Here is a 27938-nt window from a genome sequence, read left to right on the forward strand (position 1 = left end):
TATAATGACAAGTTGTAAATAAATACCTTTGTAAATGTAATATTTTTTTCCCCTTACATTTTACAGGAAAAAGGAAACAAAAGCTTCTTATCTGAAAAAAATACTGAGAGACAGAAAAGCATACTTATACTCCCTTCTTTATGTAATTCTTGACTGCAGATGAATAAATGGTAACTTGAAAGGCTTGTGTGTATATTATTATTGTTTTGTGCCTCTGTTCAAGGCCCTCTACCTTTCTCAGATTCTTTTGGGTGAAACTATTTCCTGGTTTTGGAAAGCTCAAGGATGCTGGCTACACACGTGCTTTTCCAGTGTATGCTATCCTGTCCCACGGTATGGGACAAGTCCAAAACTTCTCTGCAGCTGTCAGATGGTAATCTTTATCAAAAAATGGGTAGATATAAAATCCAATGTTGTTACAACTGTAGTACCACTATATGGCTTCATTCAGTTTAGGTGTATCACTGTGCTTGTTGTGATAGGAATCCTCTGCAAGAGAAAGTCTTGCTGAGAAGCCTTAAAAATGGCAGGCTTAAAATCAAAATATAAAAGAAAGAGCACAGGCTGCAGGATTAACACCCCTGGGACACAGAATGTCTCTTCCTGATGATATTTATAATCCACACCTGGACCACATTGTTGGTGGTCCTTGCATTTCTTCTGGGATGAATTCCATGGACAATGATTGAGTTACAACTTTGTCTTCAACATTAAACTAAGGGGAAAATGAATTGATGTTGGAAAGGAGTTACGGTAAGTGACTCTTTCTCCACAGTTTTTCAGGAGAAACATTTGTTCTTTTTCATTGCTTGCTGCAGTGTAAAGGAACCCGTGGCCTCACTGTGCTTTTTAGGTTTGTTTTTCCAAGCAGGATTTAGCTGTGAAATTCATCTAGCTGTCTTCAGACAGGGAAAACAGCAGCTTTCCAATGTGTACTTGCTTTTTGTGCCAATGCAAAGCCACCATAAAATGTTACCGAATTAGAAAGGGTTTGCTATTTTCAATTCCCATCAGTGTGACAACATATGATGTGAAGCAGTGGAGAAATTGGGGGTTTAAAAAAATTTAATCAGGTCAAAGCACCAGCTTGCATGCCATCACACCACTTGTTTGCATGCACTTTGCACAGTTCAGAGCTTACTCTGAATGCAACTCATGTTCACTGGGGCTTTCAGCCATCACAGCAACAGCACCACTGTGAGCCACACTACGGACAAGATCTCTGGCAAGAGTCCTCAACAAATCCCTGTCCTGCAGGGCAGGAAATAAGGTGGCTGGAGTGGTCTGCAGGTGTGGAGGGAGGAGATCAGCAGGTAGATAAATGGGGCCGGGCAGTTCTGCAGCCTAGAACAAACACTGTGCATCCCTGTGCATCCTTGTGCTTGCCCATGTAATCATAGGGCCAGTACCTGCAGCCTGAGGACACGGCTCCCTGTCCTAACATTCTAAGAGCCAAAGTCATCCTTTTGCCTCAAGTGCCTTGCCTGTCCCCAGGATTGTTTCAGCTCCACAGTCCATGAGGCAATTTGTGCTTCCTTGTGGCTCAACATCAGTGAATGAATTGAGCAAAGGCAAAAATGGTCCTCTCTGCTCTGTCAAAGGAACCTTTGACCCTACACATCTGCTTCTGCTGCAGGCAGCCTGGAGTTGAGTTCAGCAAATATTATACAGGAATGAAAAGTGATGCAACACACCACCATACCATACTGGGATTTTCTCTAGAATTTAAGCAGCTCAGGTTGCCTTTTCTATGGATAGCCTCTTTGGAAAGCCTTGGGATTCATCTGTATTTGAGTTACTGCCATGTATAACTTCCTCTAGACTACTAGAAGGAATCCCATCCTTATAGAGAATGAAGAATGTTTCCCTGTCCCCAAAATGACAGGAGAGACCTGATTCCCAGGCATTCTTTATACAGCCTTGGCTCTGATTCTGCATAATGTGTGCTTATAAAAAGGACTGTGTACTTACATTCTAGCAGCTAAATTAGATTACTGATGAGAAAAGATGTATTATTGGTATGCTTCTGTATGTTTTATGCACTGTCTAAAAGTTTAAGTAAAAATTCAGTTTCATTGCCTAACTCAGCATGCTGGCTGAGACCCAGACAGATGTTCAGGTAGTGTTTCCAAGTATGGAAAACCATAAAACATATCCCAGTCCACAGAAATCTCAAACCTACCTCAAGAGCCTTGCTTAACAGCCTTTTCAAGGCTGGATCTGTCAGCAGCCCCACTGTCTGGTGACAGTACATGGCAGTGAACATGGCATGTTGTCTTCCACTGGGGACTGCAGTCGTATTTGTAGGCCAGCTCTTTGGCCATGAAAACCTGAACTTTATCAATTCTCTTTGGCCTGAATGCCTGCACTTTTTGCTAAGCATTCTATCCTCTTTTCTTGAAACACCTTGGAAGAGACCCTGGATTAACCCTTATATTGGTTGAACAGAAACTCCTAGTGGCTGAGCTGGGTGGTGGGCATGTGGCTGAGCATTTCCCTTCAGAAGAAGACAGAAATTCAGAATGGGAATCCTCCCATGTCCATAAACAACTGTTATTTGTAGGAGCCACGAAGCTCCTGTCGTACTGTGACTCACCTTCATTCACTTCCTTCACAGTCTGAGCAAAGACCTTTCATTCCTAGATTTTCCCACTGTTAGAAACAGAGATGGACTTTTGGCATAGTGAAATGTGTGAAATCCCCCCAACAACTCCTGACACATCACCACTGGCAGAACCTATCTTCCTTGGAATACACACAAGCTTTCCCTGTCCTGCCCTACAATGGCCACTTCCTATGCCATGCTGTGGATGTACTGACAGACCATTCCACATAATCTTGTGTACCAAACACTGGCAGCTGGCTAATATCTAAGTTATCCGTTGATTTCTCCCTGCAGTAGCAGATCAAGTTACAAGTTGAGCTGCTGTTAAAAATAAATTTCCTTCTCATTCTCCTTAAAAGCCAGTGGAAACACAAGTGTCTAGAACACTATATATTCATTGTTTACTGGTTAACTCCTGGCTTGTGGAAGCAGATTTTCCAGGTGTAGATCACAGTTTCCTTTTCTAGAGAATTGGGCAACTGGACATATGCTTACAAGCTGTTTGCACAGGTCACTTCTTTCTTCTTTGAGATACTCACCTCACAGCACATGAGCAACACACACAGCCCTTGGCAACCTGGAGAGTGAAATACAGAGATCTGGGGGGTGTGGGGGTGAAGGGAAAAGAAATAAATAACCCCACCATGGGTGTGATCTCAAATCTATTGAAGTTAAAGGAAGTGATTTCAATATGCACCATCTACTCTGCAAAGAGGTGCCAAACTAACTCTAAGCTATTGGGCTTTCCAAAACCCCCAAAAGACTATGTTTATAAATTGGTGTTGTGTTGATGACAACTGCTGTGATAACTCCTGGTCAGTAATCATTAAAATAAGATCCTTGTTCCAGCAGTGTGCTTGGCTGCAGCAAGAGCTGTATGTAGGTACCAGGGACTAGGGATAATGACAAAGCTCTGGCTGGATGGAGAGAAAAAGGAGAGACAATAAATAAAGGAATTAGTCTGAGGAATATTTCAACCATGGTTCCATAAATATCACAGGTAAGGAAAGATCTTAGAGTGGGAATTGTCTCCAATTTGGACATAGCAATATCTGAGTACTTTTCATCCAGCAAATTTGTAACACTGTTTATGAAGGAACTTTATATAATTTTTCCTGCTGCAGCAGGAAATGTTGCTTAAGCCCAACATTTTAAAATACCTCTGCCATGTGGAAATGAGCAGGTGACTCAGGAGAAACATGCAGACTTCATCTTTGCTCTTGTATAGGTGCTGTCCTATCACAATACATTTGTGAAATCAACAGCCCCAGTATGCTCCTGGAAAAAAGCATGCTAGCCAGAGGGCAGATCTACCTGTGCAGTCAGTGCACCTGGCATTTCAGCCTGTGTTGCAGTCCAGACCATCTATAGGTACCAGCCATCTATGAAGGGAACAGCTCAAGGAGCTGGGGCACCCCTCAGGATGGGCTCGGGATGGGACATGCTGCTTGCTGCTGTACCAAAGCCAGCTGAATGACGTCTCAGAACAAGGTGCAGTTTTTGTGTCAGCAATGGAATTGTTAATACATGTGTCTGCAGGCTTCAGACCAAATCCCTTTCTTGGAACAATGCAAGGGGAGTTAAAGGGGTATTTTTTTGTTGAACCTAAGGCTGAGCTCCCCTGCTCCAGACAGCAGCACAGAGACAGTGGGAAGTGCATGCGGACAGACAGGACTTTGCTCTCTAAACCAGGCTGGCTCCTTGCCCAAGCCTCAAATGCAGCCTGTGAGGATTTGACTCCAGACAATTTGATGGATACTGTGTGGGTGCTGGAGGCAAGAGAAGCCAAGAAAATGAAATATCTGTCTGTCAGTTGCTCCGTTTCCTGAGATATTTAATACAAATCCTTCACTTCTGTAAATATACTCAGCATGCTGCTATAGGTGAGGTGTGGTTCTAAGTGTGATACTATGACAAAAGCATGCAATAGATAAACCAAAACTGAGAGTGTCTCATCTACAGGCATCATTCCTTACAAGTGGTAATGTCACCCACATGATAAGTTCATTTATTTCTGCAAACAGGTCATAAATTATATGTCAGCACAGTAATCCCCATTTATCCCATTCTTTGGCCTCCTCTGCAATATGCCTACTGAGTCTGTTCTACCTGCACTGCTTTTAAGTTTATCAAGTGCCTTAAGCCCTCTGAATTTTGATCATTGATTGCCAACAACTGCAGTGATTAAACTGAAGCCTGAACCATCTCCATTACTAAAAACTCACCACTTGCCTTTTCTGCAAATCCCATTTCAACAGCATTCCTCTCCTCTTCCCCTTTGTCTGGGTTTGAATGAAAAAAATATGCAGGAGCATTTCCCAGGGTTAATTTTTAATAGCATCCTCACTGCTGCAGCAGATGAAGTCATTTATTATCCAGCAGGCAGCATGCTAACATGCTAGGCAGTGGCAAATGCTGGAGGAGGTGACTCAGGCATAAGCAATCAGGAGTTGTGCATTCCCACCTGCCGGATGGCTCAGCACACAGGGCCCAGCACGGCATTTGAGTTTACCCTACACGTGCATCTTCATCCGAGGGACACCTGGATTCCAGCCACGCAGCCAGTGAGGTTTATGTGCTTCACAGTCATGTGCAAAGCACGTACATAAACAGAGGCCAGCCCTCCCTCCGCCTGGGCACCGTTTTCCTCTAAGAAAAGCGGTCATCCCTGCTGCAGGAATGTGTCAGATCAGGCAGTTTGGCCCTAAATAACACTTTGTGATCTCAGGCAGATTGGAGCTCAGCCTACCCACCTGTAAAACAGGTTTAATAGTAGTTGGCTTTTTTAATAGAAAAGCTGGGAGGATTACTTCATGTCTGAGATCTCTAGCTGGGAATTGCTTAGAGAGAGCAGTTTAAAAGAACAGCTCAAAATCAGGGCCAGAGCAGGCTAGCAGCTCAGTGAGCAGGTAGAAATGACTGCAGAAGCTGCACTGTTCTTGTCTCATTACCCAAGAGCCCCAGAAAGTCTGGGATGCAGATGATTCACAAACCAGAAAGTGCTTTTGAATTACTTATTAAGTAGGATTCATGTTGCTTTTACTGCTCTGGGATGCACAAGGTTGGGCTGCAGAATTCCTTTTGCTATCGCCTCAGAGTGAAATGTGGTGGTAATGTAGCGTTCACTCACCCATGTATCTATCACAGTTGTATTTTTGCCTCCACAGAGTAGACCAAAGGCCACTGAAGAAGTACGTGAATCTTCCGTGTATGTGCAGTAAGCCTTGGATCAGACCTCAGCAAGACAATCAGAACGTGCAGCTAAACATGCTACAACAAGTTCACTGGCATGTGCTGATCTGCAGGAGAGCTGGTCCGAATGTGCTCCTGAAAACCAGGAAGAGCTTGGCTAAGAAGGCAGCAGCTTCCTGTTTAGTCCTCACTGGAGCACACCAGTGTCACTTAAAAAGGGAAAAGGAGCAGCTCTGAACCCATTCCCTCCCCTGTGTACCGTCCCAGAGAAGCCAGAGGGAGGGTATTGTTTTACTCTAAATTCACTTTGTGATCATGTAAGTCCCCCACATCCCACTGCTAGTAAGCTCCAATGATTAAACAGCTCACTGAAGGGAAAATACAGCTAACACCTTCTACCCCCATGAAAGCATATTGTTAATGAGAACTGCCAGCAAGAAGAGAATCTGTGTGAAATAGGTGTAGAAATACCCTGGGAGAGGTCAACTATATCACATCTCTGACTGAAAGGATGATTTCTAGCCCTGTGCTGCTCTTGAAGGTATTTATGTGGAAGGACTATGCCCTCACCTCTACTAGGGATCTCTCAGGACAGCCTAGATAGGAGAGTGACACAAGAGCAGAGCCTAACTGCCAAGGACACATTTCAATATCTAACCTGCATCTCACTTGATGTGGGAATACTGCTACCACCATAAGGTCCCAGAGAGCTCTAGAACTCAGGATCTTCAGCTCTGACAATGAGTAGCTGCACTGCAGGACAGTATCTACCTCTGTTATAAATAATGTCAAGGCTGAAGTCACCTATTGTAGCAGTACATTTTTCTCTCTCTCAAGATTTTTTTATACAAGTACACAGAGAGAAATGAAAGAGAAAACAATTTCTATTTCTACTTTTTGTTTTTCTCATATGGAATTTGTGTGGAGAATTGTTTACCTAGAGTAAGTACTTAATTAAATTCTGGTGAGGATTGTTTGAGCCTGATGGCCAATCCAATCCACCTGTATCTAAACTCTCAAGAAAGAGTCATGAGTTGTGTTAGAGATATAAAGAAAGTAGTATGTAGTTTTAATATCTTCCTTTATATAGTATATTAATGTATTTTAACATAGTTATAATTAAAAAAATAATGCAACCTTCTAAATTAAGTCAGACATCATCATTTCTTCCCATTGAGTTCACCTACATTTACAACAACCTATGGACTTGGTTACTGCAGAGTGTGTATTTGAGGTAATCACAGAAAGTGATGGAGGGGCAGCTGGAAACACTGCACAAGAGCATCAGGAAGAAGCTGCTACAGAGGAAAACAACTGTCCATTATGGAAAGGGACCAGATAAGCAAGCTTTCCTAAGGTTGGGTAGGAATAGAGCATACACTGGTGTGTTAGGAGCACTAAGAAGCAGAGAGATGCTGGGAAGGCTGGATTCTATCCTCCTCTCCAGTCTACAGGGTTATTTTATTTTATTTTATTTTATTTTATTTTATTTTATTTTATTTTATTTTATTTTATTTTATTTTATTTTATTTTATTTTATTTTATTTTATTTTATTTCTGCTTCACATCAGCTTTACTTGCTTGCATAGATAGGAACCAAGGCTCAGGGCCTCTCTTTACAGTAGAAGGAAAACCAGAATTTAGTGAGGGGCTTAACAGAAGAGAAGGCTCAGCATCTTAAGGATGATGATGAGGAGGAGGGCTGCATGGCAGGATTAGAGACAATGTCTGGCCAGTATATTAAAGAATAGTCACAGTAAAAGGAACCAGTAGTTTAGCTGGATAAACACAAATGTCTTTAATTCTATCTAGTTCTACCATGTGTGCATGCCTGAATCATGCTGTGCAACACTGCTTTGAAATTTCTGCAAGGAAGAGATGTAGTTAGCAATTGTTCTTTGATGCTGAGAGGAAGAAAAACAGCATTAGCTGATGAAGAACAAGACTATTTTAAAAAGAATACAAATAATCTTAGCGTCTCCTCCAGGAGAATATGTGGGATGGTCTGAGATTTCATCTGGTACAGGGAGGCCTTGAACTATTCATATAAATCTGTTGCACATCAGTGAATGCATAAATGACATAGAGCACAAGACATCCCCTAAAACTCATCCCGCTTCCACTCTGGAAATCTGGCAACTGCCAGCAAAAGTGACAGATGACCCAGAGCATGGTAAGTGATCCAAACTGGCCCATAAAAAAACTGGGTGGCATATCAGTTGTAAAGGGATCAAACTTTTCTGTAGTTAGAAAATCACATGGGGACTAAATATCACAAGGCCTTCTTAACAGAAGATAAGGGTTCCAGCTTCCACAGACCTGAGTTATTACTGTATGAAGATCATATTACTGTATGAAGGCAATAGCCCCCTCTCAGAGAGCAGTGATCTGAAGATCAGGCTCCAAGGGAATGATTGACATTCCATTCAGGCTGACAGCTAACAAAAGCTCCTGTACATATACCAGCAAGCCACTGCCAGGAAAATCAGTGTGGCTCCCAACTTGCAGATTTCTGCATTACCAGGTCTCCTGCTGTAGCTGACCCTTGCTGATCTATGCTGGCAGGCTCAGCAGAGAGTGGAAGAAGAAACAGGACCTCAGCAACTCTGGCAACTTTTAATGAGGTGAGGGAATTTCATTAAAGAATCGGTGTCATTTCTAAGTAACTCAGGCTCCAGATTCACCGCATGATCAGCTACAACTCCCTGGAAAAAGCACAAATAGCCAAAAAGAACATTTGTTGGGAGCTTAAGCAAACACCCACAGGAACAAACGGGACACTGCAGAGGGCAGCGTACTTCAGATCAGATTGAAACTAGCAGGCACCAAACCCTTATCTCATCTCTCCCCCCTGCTCACCCCTGAAGTCCAACCATCCCATTATCCACTCAGAGGAGGGCCTTGTGTTCCCAAGCATTCCATACCACATCTAGGGAGATGTGATAGCTGTTCATTCCCACAGCGTCTCTACAAGGAGGCTGACTGGGAAATGACCAGTCTTTGAATTATGTCTTCTGTGTGTGTGTGTGTTTGGGTTGTGGGGTTTTTAATGGCAAAAAAAGGAATCAGCAGCTGTCTGTATTTTTAAACTATGGAACATGAATCTCCTTCCACTTCCAAGCTCTGATTACAAAGCCTTTCATTTCTGCGATTCCAGAGCATCATCTCTGCAAGTTTCTATTCTCAGTTCAAAATTGAACAAATCCAACTGTTAGCAAAATTTATTTCAGTCAACAGGAATCTTTTCTGTCTCTAGTTTTGATGGGGCTTGGGCCAGGCACTTGGCAAGATGCTGCCTTGCTTATTTCAAAAAGGAAATCCATCATAAGAAAAATTTTGTCCTGGACCAGATAACCCTCCAGAAGTGACAGCTTTGTTCTACTCAATGAGAATCTTCTGCAGCATTTCAAATGGTTTGGTTGAAAGAAACCTGAGCACACTTATTTAGTAGAATTTAATCCAATATTAATGCCATTATTTTGGGAATTAAAAACAAAGTGGTCCCATTCACTGCTTAAATCATCTGAAGCAATATCATGTCTGTGGAGATGATATAGAGGAAGATTTCATTGGTTTATTGATGATTGGTTGATTAATTAATTCAGTGGTTTTCTTCTGTTAATTGATTATTCCAGGAGATCTTTCCAGTTCAGTGTCAATCTTAAAAACCCTTTGCAGTTGGACTGCTGCTTCCAAATCTTAGGTATTTCCAAGATTCCCAGGCCCTTGTGATGACAGTACACACTTGTGACATTTAACATTTTTGATGCCTCTTGTGGCTCTCTCTTGGTACAACCTGCAGTAAGGATAAGCCCACTGACTTTTCCCAGTCTCTAGGAGACTGTTAAATGATAGTGTTGAACAGTTTTAGCATGGTTCCTTTGAGATTACTTTCATTTATCTCATGGTTTCTTTGTGTTGCAGAAGACTCAGATTTTTCCCAAGTCTTTTTATAGCCAGTCACTCACAGTACAAGAATTCATTGTCAAGAGTGAATGATGCTTTGCATCTCACATAGATTTATTTGATACATTAAGAGTTTATTTTCTAAGGCTTCTTTCCAAGTCATGCTATTGTCTGGGTTAGTAATCTAGCAGTATTTTCTCTACAACCTCACTAGAAAGCTAGAATTGTCCATGAGTCACGAGAATTTTACCTGTGAATTCAGCTAGGCCCCAAGCAGCTCAGAAAGCTGACCACTATTTCTCAAGCATTAGTACTAGTGCATGAACAGCATATATTTTAAGTGGGAGAGAGTGTTTTTAAAATAGAAGGGGGAGCATACACTTCAGTCCATCACACAGTTGGAGCTGCGTTACTTGTGGCTCAAATTGGCAGTCAAGGGATTAAGAAATGTTCAGCTTGTCTTTCAGTTTTCAAGTCTGTCCCACAGAAGACATCCTTTCCAGCTCCAGAGTAAAGCATACCCACTCCAGATCTACAAATGAGCCTATCCTCAGCACAGGGTAGTTCTGCTGGCCTCTGTGCATAAACAACAGTTTTCAAAACTGTCCTCCTCTGAGCTAACAAACTCAGCTTTTATTTCCTCCCAAAGTGGTAACTATGATGGTTTCCCCTCTCTGCCCTCAGCTGATTCCCTTTGCCATTTCTAAATTCACTCACTAACCCAAGGAAGCTGAGTGGCAATGAGTCTGTCCTTTCCAGAAGCATCCCTGTAAAAGGAATGGCTTTGAAGACAGACTTTGCAAGCCTATTCCATCCTTTGTCCCAAGTTAATCCAAAATACTTACAGATCTGCAGACTTAATTCACTTAAAAAAGAATAAAGGAGGACATAAAATAATGGAGACTGTCAGGGAATGCAAGCCAAATTAATTTCAGAATTCATTCATCCCTTACTGGCATCTTCAGAGTTGCGTCAGCTTGCTGAGGAAATGGATTTGTCTTTGTGTTTCTGAGAATCCAGCCTTGTTTCAATTCTTCTGAACACTTCCTTCTTTCCTTCTGACTGCACTTCAGCTTTGATCCAAGTATCAGATAGGCCCACAAGGCAGATGACTTGCACTGAATCGAACACAAACTTCTACTGACAGGTTCTGCTACCTAGAAGATGCATGACACACAAGTGAACAAAACTGATAAGGTCTCAGCTTCTTTCCCTGTTATAGTAATAAAGCACCTTGTAATTATATATATTTTTTTTTCTGTTCCATAAGCTGGTTGCCATGGCAAGTCACTTGTGTTACTCTGTCAGATACTACAAGGAAACAATTTGCATTCCCTAGAAAGATAGAAATTTTAAAAAGTCAATTGCTTATCAGTTTGCTTTCTGCTATGACACTACTCATCCTCTAAGCTCAGGGAGAGATAAGCAAGAAAACATCTCAGTATGAGAAAAGGACTTGCAGGTTTCTTGAGTCTAGTGTATCTTCATGAGGATTAAATGAAAAAATCATGAAGAATATGGTGTAACAGGGAAGCAAAACTCACAGAGATCTCTGCTTTTCTCAGTATGCTCTCAGAAACATTGTTACAGGGAGCACAGTAACAAAGCTTTCCTTGCAAACACTTTCCAACAAAGTTTCAGTTACACAGAAAAAGTTTGCATCCAGGAAATCAGACTAGGGTGAGCTCAAAAGCCATGGAAAGAACTAGAAAGCAATCTGCATGATCAAAAGTCAGGTGAACTTGTAGATATGGTGACAACAGGAGACCCAGAACAACAATAGCAACTGACACCACTAATCTACTCTCTGTGTCTGCTGAGAACTAATAAACCCTCTAGTATATCAAAATTATATGGTAATTATATGGTGGATATCTGGATGTATTTAAGTATGTGTCTTTGTGAAGCTAAAAAATTACTGTTACCTACTTTGCTGATTATTTTGATGATCACAAGAAGATTTTTTTCATGTTCTTTTGAGTTTTTTACTAGGGAAAAAAATAATAAATCAACTAAGGTTTCTAGTAAAAATCACTCCAAAAAATATGCTAATTATAAAAATGCAGCCTTGCTCTGTAGCTGATGAGGAAGTTCAGCTGCTCACTAAGCTCTTGGCATGTCCGTATGTCACACAGTGGACAGTTAAGTTTATGTCTTGTCTACAATTCCCCTCTTACAGAAGTTAAAGAGGGGGTGAAAATATCAAGGAGTTAATTTTGGGTCACAGCACCTACAAAAATCAGTTACGTACCTTTACAGACTGAATTTAGAGTCTTGATACAAAAAGCCGTGACATGTTGATGAGTTATGGCCTTCCAATTGCAAGCTACATACAGTTTGGTGAAAACAATCATGAAAAATTAAAGTTATGGGAATTGAAGGCATTTCAACTCCATGGCACATTTTGTTTTTGGAGTTTTACTGTGGCAGTAAGGATCTAAGACACTCTCCTTTTCATTACCCTGCATGCCAGTGGACCCCGTACTTGGTTAGCCTTCCTTTCCTGTCAAGCAAGGCTCACAACAATTAGAGCACTGCAAGCCAGGCATTTTCCAATAATTAAACTCGAATTTAGAGAAAGGAAGGAATAATCTGCTCAGGAAGAGCAAATTTTTACAAATAGAATGGGCTATGACCTCAGAAAGTGTTAATCTGTGCTCTGACAAAAGCAATGGAATTACTTTGCTTTGCCACAGCTGAGGATCTAGTCCCAGTATTTTGCTTTTTTATCAAAAAAGCAGAAGGGGAAAGACAATACTTTCAAGCTATTATCACTCTGTGTGTCTTTGCAAGTCTGTGCCATCACCCCTCTGCAATGGTGTGGTTATGACTCACCAATAGGTGATTCGGTCTCTGTCTTCCAGCAGTCTGCAAACAAATAGTCCTCAGGTATCTTACAGCCTGATGTGATCTGGCACCGAAGAATGAGCAAGAGAGAGGCAGTTTCAGTCTCCTCTTCTGGTGTTTCTTGGTTCTTGTAGGTCACTGAGAAGCCCAAGAAGCATGAAACTGAGGTTCCCCCATAGCTGTGCCTATTTTACTACCTATTTGGTGCTTGCTTCCTGACAAGTTCTTCAGGGCCACCAAGGTACCAAAAAATACAAGCCTGTTTTCAGGGTGCTTCAAAAAGCAAGCTTTCTGCATGCTCCAGTACCCTGCCTGCTCGTTGGAAAGGGCTAAAACAAGACGAGACAGGTAGCCCGGAGAGGCGGTGCGCGGTGCGTGCGTGTGGCTGCCTGCGGAGGAGCCCATCACCTTTGTGCGCTGCCGCTCTGCCCTCGGCTCGCTGGGGAGAGATGCTGGCTCTCCGTGAGCTGCGGCCCTCGCTTCCGCGGAGAGCTACGAGGTCATTCAGAGTCAGGAGGGCTTGTTAGAAGCAAGGAAAGAGTTTCAAGGTAGGTTAAAGCTTCAGCCTTTTTGTTTGGACCTGTCTGCTGGCGTGCTGGTTTTTGGAAAAGTGCTCCGGCAGGTTTGTTTGTGCTGGTGCAACATGTTTGTGAGACCTGAGAAAACCTGCACAACTCTCTCAATGTATATCTTTAGAATGTGTTTAATCTGCTCTTGATACAAAGCTCTGCAGGGCAAGAGCTTTCTTTTTATTATGTGTCAAAATTATGTATCTAGAACAATGGTTTTTAGATCGATTTTCAGATTACTAGATACTTTTCTAATGGAAGAAATAAATTGTGAAAGTGTACTTGAAACATATGTCAGAGAGAACAGTACTTCTCCAGTACCAGGAGTGCCTACTTTATTTGGCATCATATTCTGCATCAAAGCTTGATGACTTCTGCAAGCTGCTGGAAAATACAGCGACTATGCAATCCACTATCCAGTTTCCAAATAGTAATAGGGGAATCACAGTGCCCAGAGTAGAAAATGTCTGGTGTAGTGTGGCAGAATGGGAAGCACTGATTGACAGACCTGATTTCAGGACATGAAGCTTGAGTCCATCGATATTTACTAGCTCTACTTCAGCGGTGCTCCTTGAGGCACCCAAATAGGATCAGATGAGAGCCTTTCAACACGCTTGGACCTTCATCTGAAATTGCAGTAATTCTGCCCAGACAGTGCATATCTCTGGTGTTAAGCCTAACTGAACGCCATCTGCCTTGTACAGAGTCAATTCAGGTGTCTTTTCCTTTGTGGCCTTAATTGCACTTGAATAATTTGGAGTCATCTATTTTTCTAGCCATTTCCAGGGGCCAGATAAACGCACCCTGCGAGCCGAGTTTAGCGCAGGACCGTGACTGGCCATCAGCGCTACATTTCGGGGGTCTCCGGTCCTCCTCCCCAGAAGGGCTCCGTGGGGCGCCGACAAAGGCAGCGCGGCCCCGGCAGTCCCGCGGGGAAGGGCGGGCTGCGGGAGCGGCGGCCGCCAGGCCTTCCCCTCCCCGGGGCTGCGGGGCGCTCCTGCGGCGGGGCCGCCGCGGCGCGGGAAGCGCACACGGGTCCCGGAGGGGAAAGGACGCGGTCGCGGCGGCTCCCGGGGCGCAGGGAGCGGAGGCAGCAGGGGTCACCCGCCGGGGCGAGGCAGCGCTCGGCCCCCCCGCAGCCGCCGCCGCCGCCCCAGGGACCGCCCCGCGGCCGGGCCGCGGCGGACGGGCGGCGGCGGAGATTGACGGGCGGGCGGCCCACCCGGAGGGCGGAGGCGGCGGGGGCCGCCAATCAGGGGCGGCGGGCGGGCGCCGAGCGGCGGGCGGGCGGGGCGCGGGCTGGGCGTGTGCCGCGGCCGCCGGCGGGGCGCGCTCCCGCTCCGCTCCCGCTCTCCCCGCACGCACATTGTCCGGGCGCGGCGGCGGCACAGCGCCCCGGCGCCCCGTGCCAATGCGGGGCGGGCGCGGCACGCCGGGGGCGCCTCCACCACCGCGGTGGAAACTTCCCCTCGCCGCCGGGCCGACGCGCGGCTGAAGCCCCCGGCGGGGAGGAGCGGAGCGGGGTTTCGCCCGCCTGGGGGGGCGCCTCGTCTAGTTTGGTTTTTCCTACATTGGAAGGGCAAAAGCGAATACTGCTATCCGGCTTTAAACTTCCGCGCTCCGCTCTCCAGGACGCGCATCCCGGCCGGCGGGGTGGGCGAGCCGGTGAGTGACCGCCGGGAGCGGGCTGGCGCTGGGTCGGGGTGGGTGGGACGCGCCGTCGCGCAGGGGCAGCGCCCACCGGCTCGGCGGGGACGGGTCGGCAGCGCCGCCGCCACCTGTTAGCGGGGCTGTTCCCCCCGCCGCCAAGTTCGTGCCCCCACTGTGCTGCGGCTGTGCCCGCCGTGCCCGGGGCGGCGGTGAAAAGGAACGGACCCTCGGCCCGGTGGGCGGCGGCGGGGCCCGGGGTGTTGGGGGCGGTGGCGGCCACCCACCTGCTCGCCTGGCCGCGCCATGACTCTGCTGCCTGGGCGCTGCCTGCCGACCCGAGCCCCGGCAGGCCGCCGGCGTGGGAGGGTGGCGGGGTACCACCGAGCCGCAGCCTCTGTACCCCCTTTGCCCTCCATGCTCTCTGCCCTCCATCCCCTGCCCTCCTTCTGCCGATTCTGTGCACTCCTGTCCTCCTCCCAGGCTGCAGCCCTTTTTCCTTCCCTCCCTTGCCGTCCCGCGCCCCTCCGTCTCCCTTAGCTGCAGCCGTGTTCACCTCCTCTTCTTCGCACCCCCAGTTTGCAGCCCACTGCACCCGTCTTCCCTCATCCCCTTGCATCCCTCACGCTGTCCTGTGATGCTTCAAAAGGGGAGCAGCAGACTCCCACTCTTGGCCAAAGCGGGTACCTACTGGGCTCTGACACCCCCAGGAGAGACCGGCTCCCTGGCGCTGCCAGGCGCCGCCAGGCCCGGAGCGAGGCGCGGAGAGGGCAGGCAGGTGGCGGAGGCGCAGGTATTGGTGTGCAGCTGTGAGCGAGTGAGCGAGGTCCCCCGTTCTGCGAGCATGCGGCTCTGCGGAGCTGGTGACACCTCCCTCCTCTCTCTCCCTCCCTCCGAGGGACGCTGGCCGCCGGGGCTCTGCAGCGTGCCGAGCCTTCCTGCGCCCTGCTGCCCTGCCAAGGGTATCGCGCCGTCCGGGGCTGCAGCGTCTTCACCCCAAGTGAAGGTGCATCTGATGGCTCGCTTGGCCCATACAGCTCCTGACTGGGAATGTGTTTTGAATTGCCTCAAATAGTGGAGCGTGCCTGGAGACAGATGATGAGAAGTCAGAGTGGACTGGCGAACTCTGGAGCTACTGGAGAAATGCTTAGGACAGCTGGAAACAGGACTGTGCAGCAGGAATGGCTTGTTAAGCCATTGCATGGCAAGTCAAGCCATTGACTATTTCAGTGTCCTGAGTTGGATGGTCATATCGCTTGTAGCCTGTGATACACAAGTTGCTCCTGGGTAGGTCTTTGAAATGCAGAAAAGGTATGAACTCCTGGTGAAGCTGTGTCACGATGTACTTCAGTCTGGTTGGCATGGGTAGGATGTGCAGCTTGGAGCAGGAACTGGTTTTGAATGGAGGAAAGCACATGAGGTTTGGTGTGGGCTCAGCTAAAGAGTTGCTGTAGTCAGAATTGCTGATGTGTTTATCCTTCACAGTCGTGAAGTATTTTAATTCTACAGCTGGTGATTTGTGTCATTTTCCCAAGTGTTTTTAAGACAGCCATGTCTGAAGCTATGTGTATCACCCCTCTGTGTGTCTGGTCGTTTCCTTCTCCTCGTAAAACGTTTTTTCTGTGTGATTAATAATGTGCCAACTGCTTCATTTCAGCACTGGGGAGGCTGATGCTGATTGATTTCCCTTTTCAGTCTTCTCGGTGGGTCTGGAAGCTGATGGGTGTTATCACTGCAGAAGAGTCTGCTTTTGGGTGGGAGCTGTCAGCATGTCTTTTTTTTTATCTCAGCTAACTTCTTACTTCTTTTAATTAAAAAGAGATGAAGTATGCATGGTAATACCCTTCATGTTTACATAAAAATGATCTTGTAATTAGCAATAATTATCTCAGTTTGGGATATTGCTGAGATATTTAAACAGGACTTATGACCTGAGGGACACTTTTCTGGTCCCAGGGTGTTGCCCTTGTTGTGGCTCTCTCCTGTGGTGAGTTTGATTCTTGCCTGCTGCCAGTGGTGAAGGTAGAACAGCAGTGGGAGTAGCCTCGTGTTCCTCTGATGCTGGCCTAGAAAGCCATGGCCATGGTTTCCTTACTGAGCCTGCTTCTGCTTCCCAGGGCTCCCTGGCAGCTGTGCCACCACGCCTGTGGAGGTGCTCTGCCTTTGATGGCTTCCACCCCATGGTCTGACAATTCTCAAGGGGACCTTACTGTTGTCTTGGGGGAGGAGGATAAAAACAGGCTGAAAAATTGCCAAGTGACCTTTTTTTTTTTCCTGGTTCTTCCAGGGAGGTTTGGAGAAGGCTGCTGATAAGGCAGGAGACTTTTCCCTGTGAGAGTAGAAATCCTGAGGTGTCTTTGTCCATCTTTCACCTGACTTCCCTTTAAGAGGAGCAAAGCTCATCTCAAACATAAGCTTTTGCTTCCAGGCTGGATATGGCTCCCACTGCCTTCCCTCCTGCAACCACTGCACCCCAAATTTACATTTCTATTAGGTTGCCCTTGGCGCTCACCAGTTTTTTTTGGGGGGTGAAAAACCTTTATGGAGTAGCAAAGTTGAATACTGGGGAAACATTCAACAAAATAAAATCAAGACAAAAAGTACTGCCTATAGAGAGGGATTCCTTGTGGGAGGGTGGTGATTCTCTCCTGTCTCTCAAGATGAGTTATACAGTATACTGTATTTTTGTCAGTCTAGGAAAAGCAAAATGGTTGTGCTTCAAGTAATCTTTAATTGTAATTTATCCCCAACTTTCTATTTTAACATTTTTGAACTGTAAACTTAGAACCAGAGCTTATTAAGCAGCAGATAAAAATGTTGAATGTATTTGATTTTTACTTGTATTAATCTAATAATATATTTATGACATGATATTTGATCAGCTTTATACCTGCCTGAAGACCACAAAATATCATTAATCAAACAAATTATTTGACAAATACAGATGAAATTAAATGAATTATCTATCTGACAGCTGCTGTTCAACTGATCTGTTATGGCATGTTCCTCATTCTCTTATCTTTCCTTTCCAGTTTTCATTCCATTTTTGCATGGTTGATCTTTTCCTGAACTGTCCCTGGTATCTGTTTCATTTATCTCTTTTGTGTCATGGTTTTACTTCCATTCTTTCTTACGTCTCTTTCTTGAACTTCTCTTTATATGCTTTCTGAGTCTCAATTAGCCTTTTTTCTGTTTTTTTCTCTACTTTCCTGGTGGAATTTTTTTATTGAGCACTTCATAGTCAGCTGAACTAAATATGGGATGTGTTTAAATGCATAAAAATGTAAAACTGAACTCAGACTGTGTGTGAGTATGAAGATGTTTGCTTGGTGGTAATGCTTCTCTGCCTCTCCCTGTGTTTTCTGGCTGTTGCAGGAAGGGTGTTCCTGCAGTTCTGGAGGATTTCCCCAGCTCTCATTTTTGCTTGCCTTCTCCTTATGCCTTTTTCAAAAGTGGATTTGACTTTATATCTTAAGAAAGGAAACAGGATCAAATGGCAGTCCTTGTGTTGTTCCCTGGTTGTGTATCTGTATGTAACCTGCTTCCATCTGCTGTCTGACCAAACCCAGCCTTCCTGCCAGGCAGTTTTGCTTTCCTCCTGGCATCATCTTTCCTCCCCACTGAGTTTACAGCCAGGAGGTGTCTTTCAGTAGGGCAAAAGGAACGAGTGCTCTGGACGATTTCTGTTTTATCTATTACTTCCAGTGTCTGTACGAAATGCAGGTTGATGAGGGTAGGTGGTGAGAGGTGAACAGGTCATTGTGCAGGTTATAGTGCATGACGGAGCAGTCACAATATTCAGCTTTGATCTAGTATTCAGAAATGAAAGTCTCTTAAGAAATGAAGTTTCTATTATAAAGAAGACCTGGTTTGTTTTGTGGTTCTCTTTTTTTTTTTTTACCCCTAGATGAAATCTAGGGATGGGGAGGATAATTCAAAAAACAATGAAAGGAATAGAAAATCTTGTCTTTCAGGGGAGGAAATTTGCTCTGCTTTGGCAATAAAGCTCAGGCAGTCCAGAGGAGTGTGATGGGAGTGCTCAAAGTGCGTGATTCGCCTCCGCTGACGGTTGCAGTGATGTTGCAGCAGTGTATGAGCTAAGCTGTGCATGTCATAGCTGACTGCTTGAAGTACTGGGACTTATGCCACAATGCCCCCTTGTACCCTGAAGGAAAAGTCTGTGCTATACTGAATTGAACAGTTCCACCTCTCCTGAGTCTTCCAAGGGGCTTTGGGGAGCCCTCGGGTGCACTGACACAGCGAGCAATCCAGGCAGCACACCATTGCAAAGCAGAATTGATTGGGGAGGATGGAGCCAAGAGGAATATTCTTTTGCAGTTAATTATTTACTGCAGGGAGAGAGAGAAGCTGATGATGTTTGGTTTATAATTACAGATATCCAGAGGTAAATACTTCAGCATGATCTGGATTATTATGTGTGTTGGTACCTATTTCTCTGTAACGTGGGACCAGCACTGTTTAATGACCGGCTTGGTAAAACCAAAACCCTGTTAGCAACTTCTCACCAGTGAGGTATGGTTCTATAGCCTCCTCTGTGTGCTGCTGACTGACCTGAATGCCTACAGAAAGAATAGTCTTTTCTATGCTTACTGTCTCAAAGCCTGACCTGCCTGTGGTGCTGATCTGACAGCAGTGTGGGTTCTTGGAACAGCTGATGTCTGTGCTGAAAGATGGCTTTGTGGTTAAAGCCACAGAATTGTGAGCTGGGGAGTCCTGACCCTCCCCCCCCACCACCATGTGGTCTTGGCTAAACTGGTTGCTTATCTTGCTGGACTTTTCTTTAGGAGGGGTACTGACATAGCAGATAGGCTGGATATTTGCTGGTTATCTGTTGAAGGGGTAGGATGCCCTGGGTAAGGCACTCTGATAATGCAGAGGCAGTGGCAGCCCAGGTGCTTGTATAGTGCTGTGGGCCAAACTTTAAGAGGATTTTTCCTTTTGCATAGCTAAATTCTTTATAGATCAGACTGCTTGTATGCAAGTTAAATTCAAGAGCTGGTGGAGCTGAGTTTAAATGTGTGTGTGTGGGAGCACTAACTTGACAAATACAAAAAAGAGACATTGCTGCAATGTCTCTGGGAAGATGCCTGTACGTCTTCTGCTTGTTTAGCATCCTTGAGAGAACAGCAGATGTGAAGGAGAAGCTGTGGCCTGTAAAATGAAGAGGATGTGGTGCTCTTACTGGGAGAAGAAGAGGAGCAAGATGTAAAAAGCCAGAGAGTAGGAGTGAAGTGAGGGATGCAGGTGTGCACAGCGGGGGCTGCTCCAGGCTGCCCTGTTCTCCCTGGCTGAGGCTCTGCAGAGAGAAGCGAGGAGATCAGTGGAAAAGGGCACTGTGGAGGCTGCTGCTTAGCAGAGTGGTGCGTTGGCTCTCGTGCTGGTCAGGGCTGAACCCAGGCATGGCTGGCTGGTAGTGGAAGTGCATGGGGCTGTATTCCCTGAGAAAGGCAAGCCAGTGAAAAATCTCCAAAGAGTCTGGCCAGCAAGTGCTTGTGCCTGAGGCAAACTGGGATCTTGTTTAGAAGCTTGCTGAGAACTGAGCTCTGTTCATCAGCAGTTTTTTGGGTAACAGGCAGCCACCGTGTCGGCCTGCTCCAGGATCACGTTGAGCGCTCTGACACTCTGTGCTATCTTCAGCAATTCTGTGGCTTACATCCAGCTCTATTCAGCCTGCTTCAAACCATGTGAAGAGAATAAGCTTGAATGTATAAATTTGGAGCCTGCAAATGATGGATTCCATCCCACCCCAGATAGCCACTTCAGGAGCCAGAGTGTGTGGCACTAGGTCTTCTGTTTCTGTAGCGATCGTAGCAGCCATGCTCCTTCCTTGCTGATGGCTTTGCATTGGATGTCAGGGGTTTAATGTTATGTGAGGGACTGGAATTCATTCTCCAGGAAAAGGCTGGGCTTGAGAAACCAGGCTTTAGTTGGCATGATAAATAGATAAAATAGTAGTTAATTATGTTAAGTAAATCATGTTTTTTTGTATGGGACTGATCCTGGCTTGTCTGTATGCTAATTTTGTGGTTTTTGGTTTTTTTTTTCATTGTCTCCCCTTGGATTTCTGTCTGTAGATGCAGTGGCTCCTTTTGTGTCCCACTCTGCTAGACTCCTGCCGTGAACAGCACAACTCTGTTTTGTAGAATGCAAACATAGTAAATGTTGGTGAAAGCAGGAGGTACCTCCTGCCTGGTGTGTGCATGCACACCCCTTGCTTACCCTCCTTGTGTGCAGAGGATGAATAGATAACCTTACAATATAACCTTGGTCATGCAAGGTTTCTCCCAGTCTTGTTTCTCCCGGCCTTTTCCTGATTTGCATGATATTGTAAGAGGCCAGTCAGCTTTTTCTGGAGGGCTTGTCCCACTTTCCACACAGGCAGCCTTGGGCAAGTGGTCTGCTCCCTGACCTGCTTTGACAAGCATGTGCTGGCTTCTTGCTCCGCTGATGTGGGAGGCAGGGTGAGGATAAGTGCTGGGGCTAGGCAGGGGGAGGATATCACTGCACTGGTTGGTGGTGTCACCTCCCATCTGACAGTCAGCATAGCTGCTGATGGATGAGGAGGTGCACACAAATCCCAGCTTCACTTTCTGCCTCGTTGTCCTCCTGGGGTGTGCGGTGGCTGTACTGAAGTGTTAGAGAGTCAGATCTGCTCTCTCTCCTAAGAGTACAGCTGCATCTCCTCTATTCTGCCGTACTCAGTTGCAGCTGATGGCTCTGTAGCTATTCTAGTGGTCCCTATAATTTCCAAATATCAAGGTATTGATTCTCAAAACATATGCACTGGAAAGAAATTACTACCATGACCATGGTGGAGGTAGGAAACAGAGCTATGAGAGAGTGAGATCTAAACGTGGAAAAGTGCTTCAGTCTCTGCTTTTCCACAGAAACTATGGCTATGTACTGATGTGGCTCATAATTACGAGAACATGTGCAGGGTCTCACCCAGGTCTGTGGCAGACCAAGGAGGTAGATGGATAAGGTTGGAAATCTCTGATTCATGAGCAGACTGTAGTCATCTGATCCCCACAATTACTGCACCTGATTATCAGGGGCTGGACAAGATGTCCTGTGCTTCACATTCCTTCTGTGATGAACACGTTAGTCTGTGTTCAGTAGACATCAGTTTATACCTCTGCTGTTCCTCTTCCTCTGTGATGTATATCTCAAGCAGCCGCCCTTTTCCAATCTATGAAGTGCCCAGGCTTGGCTGCCCCTCGTATCTGCTAGAAAGTGAAAAATTGCCAAGTATCTACCAGTGCCTATAGCTGGGGCACCGGGCAGGGAGAGGAGAGACATTACAACCCCCTGTTTTACAGCTGGGAACTGGGGAATGAACATTCACATTTACAGGAGGAGCTTAGTGCAGAGCTGAGAACAGAAATTGTTGTCCTAGTCTGGCACTTTGACTGCAAGGTCAGCTTCCCATTTCCTTTGGTAACTGATGAGTGTCAAAAGATTCAGCACCCAGCTATTGACATGTCACTAAGCTGATTCTCTGGTGAGAGAAGTGTTTTCTTACCGCAATGAACCCTGAGAAGGTGGGGGTTTATTTCCTTTTATCATTTCAAGCAAGGCTGTCTTAACTGGTATTTTAATATTTTAGGTGTTTGGTCTCAGAAGTGATGCGAGTGGAGGGCTGGGATGGCAGTCCTTTGCATGTCAGTCTTCCAGGCTGTTAGTGGGGTTTGTGTCCTAAGAAGTCCTAAGAAATGGATAGACATCCCCTGGTAAAACTGAGTGTCTTGTTATGAGTTGGCAAGACAGTAAGAATATTTGGTCAGTTGAATAGAAATGCTGGAGGCCTCTGGATGTGGATTGTTTTTAAAATCAGAGGGCTTTAGGATCTTAATTTGTGTTGCTGGCAGATGATTGCAAAATGAGCAACCTCCCTATTGGTCATCTGCACCGAGGCACTTTTTGTGGAAAGATCTGAAAAACAAAGTGTAGTTAATTGACCAAATTTTTAAGGTTAAAAAATAAAACCTCCTGGGGTAGGGGGTGAAGAAAGGTGGATTTCTTCAAGAAGCAAAAACGCTTTACTTTTTTTTACAAAGCAGTTTCCGAGGCACCTAATCTAATCTAATCTTTCCAAAACAAATCTCTGGCAGCCAGGGCTCACGTATTTTAAAAAGCAGTGTAGAAAGGAATGTATTGTGACGGTTCAATTTGTTGCTGAAATATGCTCACCTCTGGGGTAATTCAGAGCATCCGTGGAGTGGATGATAAACCTGTTCAGGACAGGAGGTGAGCAAAGGGAAGCTGCTGAGATGAAACTGCCCATGCTGAGGTGCAATTCCTGTGATTTAGGTTTGTCTTCCTCCTTCGATTCTAATGGGGCTGTAGCCTGTTCAAATAATCTAAACAGGGCAGTTGTTGCTGAGTCCTTGCTGTGGCCACAAGGTTTTGTGGTGGGGATTCTCTGAGGGAGGTGGTCAGGAAGAGCCTCTGGTACTAGCCAGCTTTAGAGATGAAATGGGGGAGGATTACAGCCCATAAGGTACAGGTCCCTGGCTGGGGATTTCTAAAGGCCCAGGGCAGCTACTTGCATTTTGTAATCACCAATTCATGGATGCAAACTGAGCTGTGAAAGCTGGCTTGCAATTTCTACTGTTTTAAAGAAAAAACAAGGCCATTGTTTTGGAAAGGGAAAACAAGGATGCTCTTGAGAAGGCTGAGGAAAGCCCTCCTGAGTTTTAGTGGAAGATGTACAGTTAAAAAAAATAAAGAAAGATCTATAGAGTTGCTTATCTGAAGTGTGCTCCTTGTGAAGAGGTGGGAAGCTGAGTGCCTAGGAGAGGGCTGGGCTTTCTCAGAGCAGGCTACTAAGTACATGCTTTTTTTGGCAAGCCCTGCAATTGCATTGCAACAGGGTTGTGAGGTCTTGTTCAGGTTCAGCTGAAGTTGATTGAACTCTGTTGACTGCAGTGGCTGGGCTGGTGGGCAGTGCAGCATCTCTCAGGTCAGTTCAGGTTTTCATCTCCTTTGTTTCAAAATATTTGCACCTGGAATTAGTTTATTCAATTTGCAGCTTAGAGCAATTTTAGAAGAAATCCCAGAGGAGAAGAAAAAGAACACTACCACCTGAACAGATCAAAATAATCAAATGCGTTGTGGAACTGGGATGTGACTGGCAGCTGCTGCAGGGAGGTGGACAATCAGCAGGCACACTTCCTCAACATGGCTTGCTCTCCTGGGACATTGGGAGGAAATACTGTTTGGATTAGAATACAGAGAGATAATGTATAAAATCTGAGGTCGGAGTCTGTGAGCTTGGTGATAACTGAATGCTGAGGTAGAAGAACATGCTTTGCCAACAGTAAGTCACCCTTTCAGGGAGCTGAGTTAAACTTCTCATTTTCTTCTGAACCTTTCAGTTCAGTTCCACCATGGGTGAATGTTGTGCAGTCTCTTCCATGCTTGCTTTTTTCCCCCATTTGATTTGAGGGCCCTTTGTAGCAACTTATCCTCCATGCATCATGTTATCAGGGAAGTTATTCTGTCTGCAATCCCTGTCTGAGCTTGATTTTGTTGTTTTCTGTAGCATGAGGGCTGACAGCTCCACAGATCTCAGAATACCTCCTCCATTTCTCCCCTGGCCAGCCCAGGAGCATGACAGCTCCATTTAATGTGTGCTGTCTGCTTTGACTTCCTTCCCCTAGACTTGTTATTTTGCAATTGTCTGCATCAAGCTCCTGTGTTGCCTGCTCCAAAGGATTGTATATAAGTCATGGAAAGGAGGAGAGTCCTCAGGCTGGCCTGTAAATCCCAAGTCTCTCTACTAGAAGAAATGGCAATCCTCTCCCATGTCCTTGACCTAGCCCTGCTGCATGTGTTCATCCTCCCCTGCCTGTCATGGTGCACGTCTTGATGGGCACAAAGTGAACCTTGCAGGCTCTCTGGGTTCTCATGGCACAAAGTGTTTGGTGCCTGGGATGTTCTTTCTTCACCTGCTAACATAGAGGCAGGCTGAGACCTGCAGCTCTGCCTTCTCTTCAGCCATCCCCCAAAATTATTTAGATCCACTTGGAACATCATTACAGGGAAGGTGTTGTGAAGTTCTCTTGATCATAAACACTTCAGGGCTTGGGCCTCTCATCTCCTGCTTGAAGTGTAGTGTTACCCTCGGGCCTTAGGGGCTGAAGTGCTTTTGAGATAGGTGCAGGGTGAGATAGTTGCACTCTGAAAAGCTTACCAGCAAAGTGCAGGATGGGGAATGTCAGGGTGCAATTCCCCTGTCCAGATGTTGGCATCTAACATCCCAGCCCCTCAGTCCCCCTAGACAGGCAGCAGAGGAAATGAGCACTTCCACCTCATTGTAATGCAGGTGGATACCTGAAACAGATAAAGAGGGTCTTGATGATGGGCTCTTGTGGACATATCTGTGTTGTAGGTGAGATGAGCCCCACCTTGACCAGCTCCACTGAGCATGCTGGGGTAGCACAAAAAGGAGGCAAGACTGTTGAATGTAGTCTGTCTTTTGCTATCTGATCTGGTAAGCAAGTTCATCTTCCTTTGGTAAGAAGCTACCCTTCAGTTTGATTCCTTGCTGGCCAACAGTGGAGGAGAGGGATGTCATCCAGACAGCAACTGGAAGACCAACTTAAACACCTCTCAGAGGTGCTCCTAGGACTTCTGAGACTTCAGCTCCAATCCTGTCCCAGCTCTGGACCAAGGGATATTTTAACCAAAGGCAGAAAATGTAGGTGTGAATGGAGCAGTTTTGTCCTTGGTTCATCCTTTCATTCTGAGGCCAAGTAGCTGCTAACATAGGTCAGGGGTTACTCGGGTACTTCTCAGGAGCTTCTGACCTCCTGCATGTGCCCAAACAGGTATTGTATTAGAGTGGGGGAAAACATGAGACCTCTATATCTAGAGCTGAAACAATGGCTTGGGGACTTCAGATTGCAAACCAGCAGGTGATAGCAGCAGGAGCCCTGCAGTGCCTCAAAAAGGGCTGCACGTCTGGGTGTTCTAGGATTGCTGGGTAAAACTCTGTTAGGGAAAAAAAAAGAGCCTTTTTCCTAACACTGAAGCACAGCTACATGCCATATTGTGGCTTTGGGGATGATGGAGCAAGTTTCTGTAGATTGTATGCTGTTTGACCTGAACTTTTATGGTTTCTCTGAAGACCCCGGCATTGTCTGCAGGGAGCAGGTTGGAGGAGACCTAGAGCTGTTCTTGAAGGAGCTAGAAAACTGAAGTTGAGCCAACTGAAAGGAATTAAGCCTCATAGCCTGGGGAGGATTTTCTTGACTGGCTGAGTTTCCCCTTTGATTTGGAGCACTTGTTCCATCATGCCTTTTGCTGGGGAAGAATTAGCCCAGTGGCAGAAATGCAGTATACTGGGTGTTTTGGGAGTGAGAAACCTGTCCACAGCAAGAGCTCACAGAGCTTGGACTCAGCCTCCGAGTCCCTGTGCCAACAGCTGGTTGCAAGACTGCTCGCTAGGGGATGGTGCCATGCTAGTCGTTACCCTCCATCTCATGTCTGTGTTGTCAGCATGATTCAGTGCTGCAACCCTGAAGAGTCAGTTTTATATCCCAGTTTTGTTTGTTGTTGATACTCATGCTATAATTCCCATCACTTCAGACACCCATAAAATGGTGCTCTGGAGAGTCTGTCTAGTGTGTGCACTGTAGTCACTTCAAACTTTACAATAGCGGGAAGTCTGTTAGGGGTGAAATTTCTGGCTGGTCCTAGGTGGGAAATACATACTGTGCTACAGAAAAAGGCAAAGAAATACCTTGTACTCCATTATATGGTGTATTTTCCTCATTTCACAGTGCATCCATTCTCTCCCTGCTGTCTTTCCTGGCTACATGTGTCCACCACAAACTTTTGTACTTTTCCTTTTATGCTTCTGGGGAATGGAGAGGGCCTTCAGGAGATTTTTAATTCATTGAAGTTTTTTCTCTGATACTTTCCTTGCTGTCCTTTCCCTATGACCTTTGGTACTGTAAACAGCTGACAGTGTTTGAAGAGTGTCCCAACAGGGAGGTGCCTGGCACAGCATCGGGTCCCTGCAGCTCCCATGCATCCCATGGTACATGCTTAGGGCTGGCCTTTTGCTGGCATCATCCTGCTGCTGGCTGGATGCACTGTGACAAAACAGTACTTTTTTCTTGTTAATTTTTGCCACTGACAGCAGGCTGGTTGCCTTGTCAACAGGAGATGGTTTATAGGTCTCTGGAAGATTTGCATCAGTGTCGCTCAGCTGTTTGCTCTCCTGGTTGCACATACAGGTCTTTGAAAGCTGGCAGGAGAAACCAGGATCCATCCATCCCTTTTACAAAGGTTTTGTAACTATATGACCTTCTAACTAATTTTCCTAACTGTCTAATAACATATGTAATTAAATCTAGGCAGACAAGGCCATATCAAGCCTTGGGCATGGGAAATTGTGTAATACCATCAAGTTGCCTTTTGTGTCCACAGTAGACCTAACCTTATTGCACCAAGAACTTCCTTAAGATTTTACCTGTAGGGCGGAAAGAGAACTCCCATCTCAGGTAACACAGTTCCCCCTGGTAGTCCACCAAAGGCTGCTTGGTTTCTGATTCAGCTCTGGAAATACTGTCTAGTGGCTTCAGACTGGATGTGAATTTGGCTGGTATTACTTCCCCTGTGAAGGCTAAAGCAAGGGAGAGAAAATGGTCAGCAATACAGAATTGCAAGTTTCTGTAGATCCTAATGAAAGCTCCCTGCCTTATCTGTCTTGATATGTTGCTGGTTGCACAACGTGCACATCCCATAGATGCAAATATTTTCCTGGGGTTGGCCCTGGTTGCCCAAGGAGGGTGTTTGTTCAGATTCTCATGCTTTGCAATTAATATAAGCTTCTCAACTCTGTGTGAGAGAAAGAAAGGGAAGTGGTGCTAAGTGGTTTGTATTTTTTTTCCCCTCTGTGTTGTTGTTCTTCACCAGCTGGCTACTTTGAAAAGAGCATGTTGTGTTTTTTTTTTCCTTAAGGAGCAACGTGTTGCTGCAAATTCAGCTTTGGAGAGGTTGTGGGAGCTTTTGTCCGCTGGCACTGCAGCTGCTGCGAGCAAGGCACAGACAGGACGTGGTGCTGTGGGTACCCAGCCTGGTCTGGCTGGAGGGGATGCCAGCCCAGCCGAGTGGCAGGATCCTTCTTTCCCACTGCATTC

General features: G+C 45.8%; 2 protein-coding genes across 3 annotated transcripts in view; one reads left to right on the plus strand and one right to left on the minus strand.

Annotated features, from left to right (window-relative positions):
• Positions 1 to 12905: 12905 nt before the first annotated feature.
• The window catches only part of LOC110484448 (GTPase HRas), a 41230-nt gene continuing 26197 nt past the window's right edge, over positions 12906 to 27938 (plus strand). The window contains exon 1 of one of the 2 annotated variants that reach the window (XM_085581660.1): positions 12906 to 13098. The gene's annotated coding sequence lies outside the window, so the exon portion shown is untranslated. Of the gene's footprint in view, positions 13099 to 14644; positions 14785 to 27938 lie in introns of those variants that run through there. The other variant, XM_021555069.3, reaches the window with a different exon arrangement.
• Positions 14372 to 27938, minus strand: part of LOC116183752 (uncharacterized) — a 39900-nt gene continuing 26333 nt past the window's right edge. The window contains exon 3 of the mRNA XM_085582387.1: positions 14372 to 27421. Within this exon, the coding sequence (XP_085438513.1) occupies positions 14372 to 15385 (1014 nt within the window). The 5' untranslated portion in view covers positions 15386 to 27421. The remainder of the gene's footprint in view (positions 27422 to 27938) is intronic.

Source organism: Lonchura striata, chromosome 5 (assembly GCF_050655825.1).
Source record: "Lonchura striata isolate lonStrDom1 chromosome 5, ASM5065582v1, whole genome shotgun sequence".
Taxonomy (NCBI): domain Eukaryota; kingdom Metazoa; phylum Chordata; class Aves; order Passeriformes; family Estrildidae; genus Lonchura; species Lonchura striata.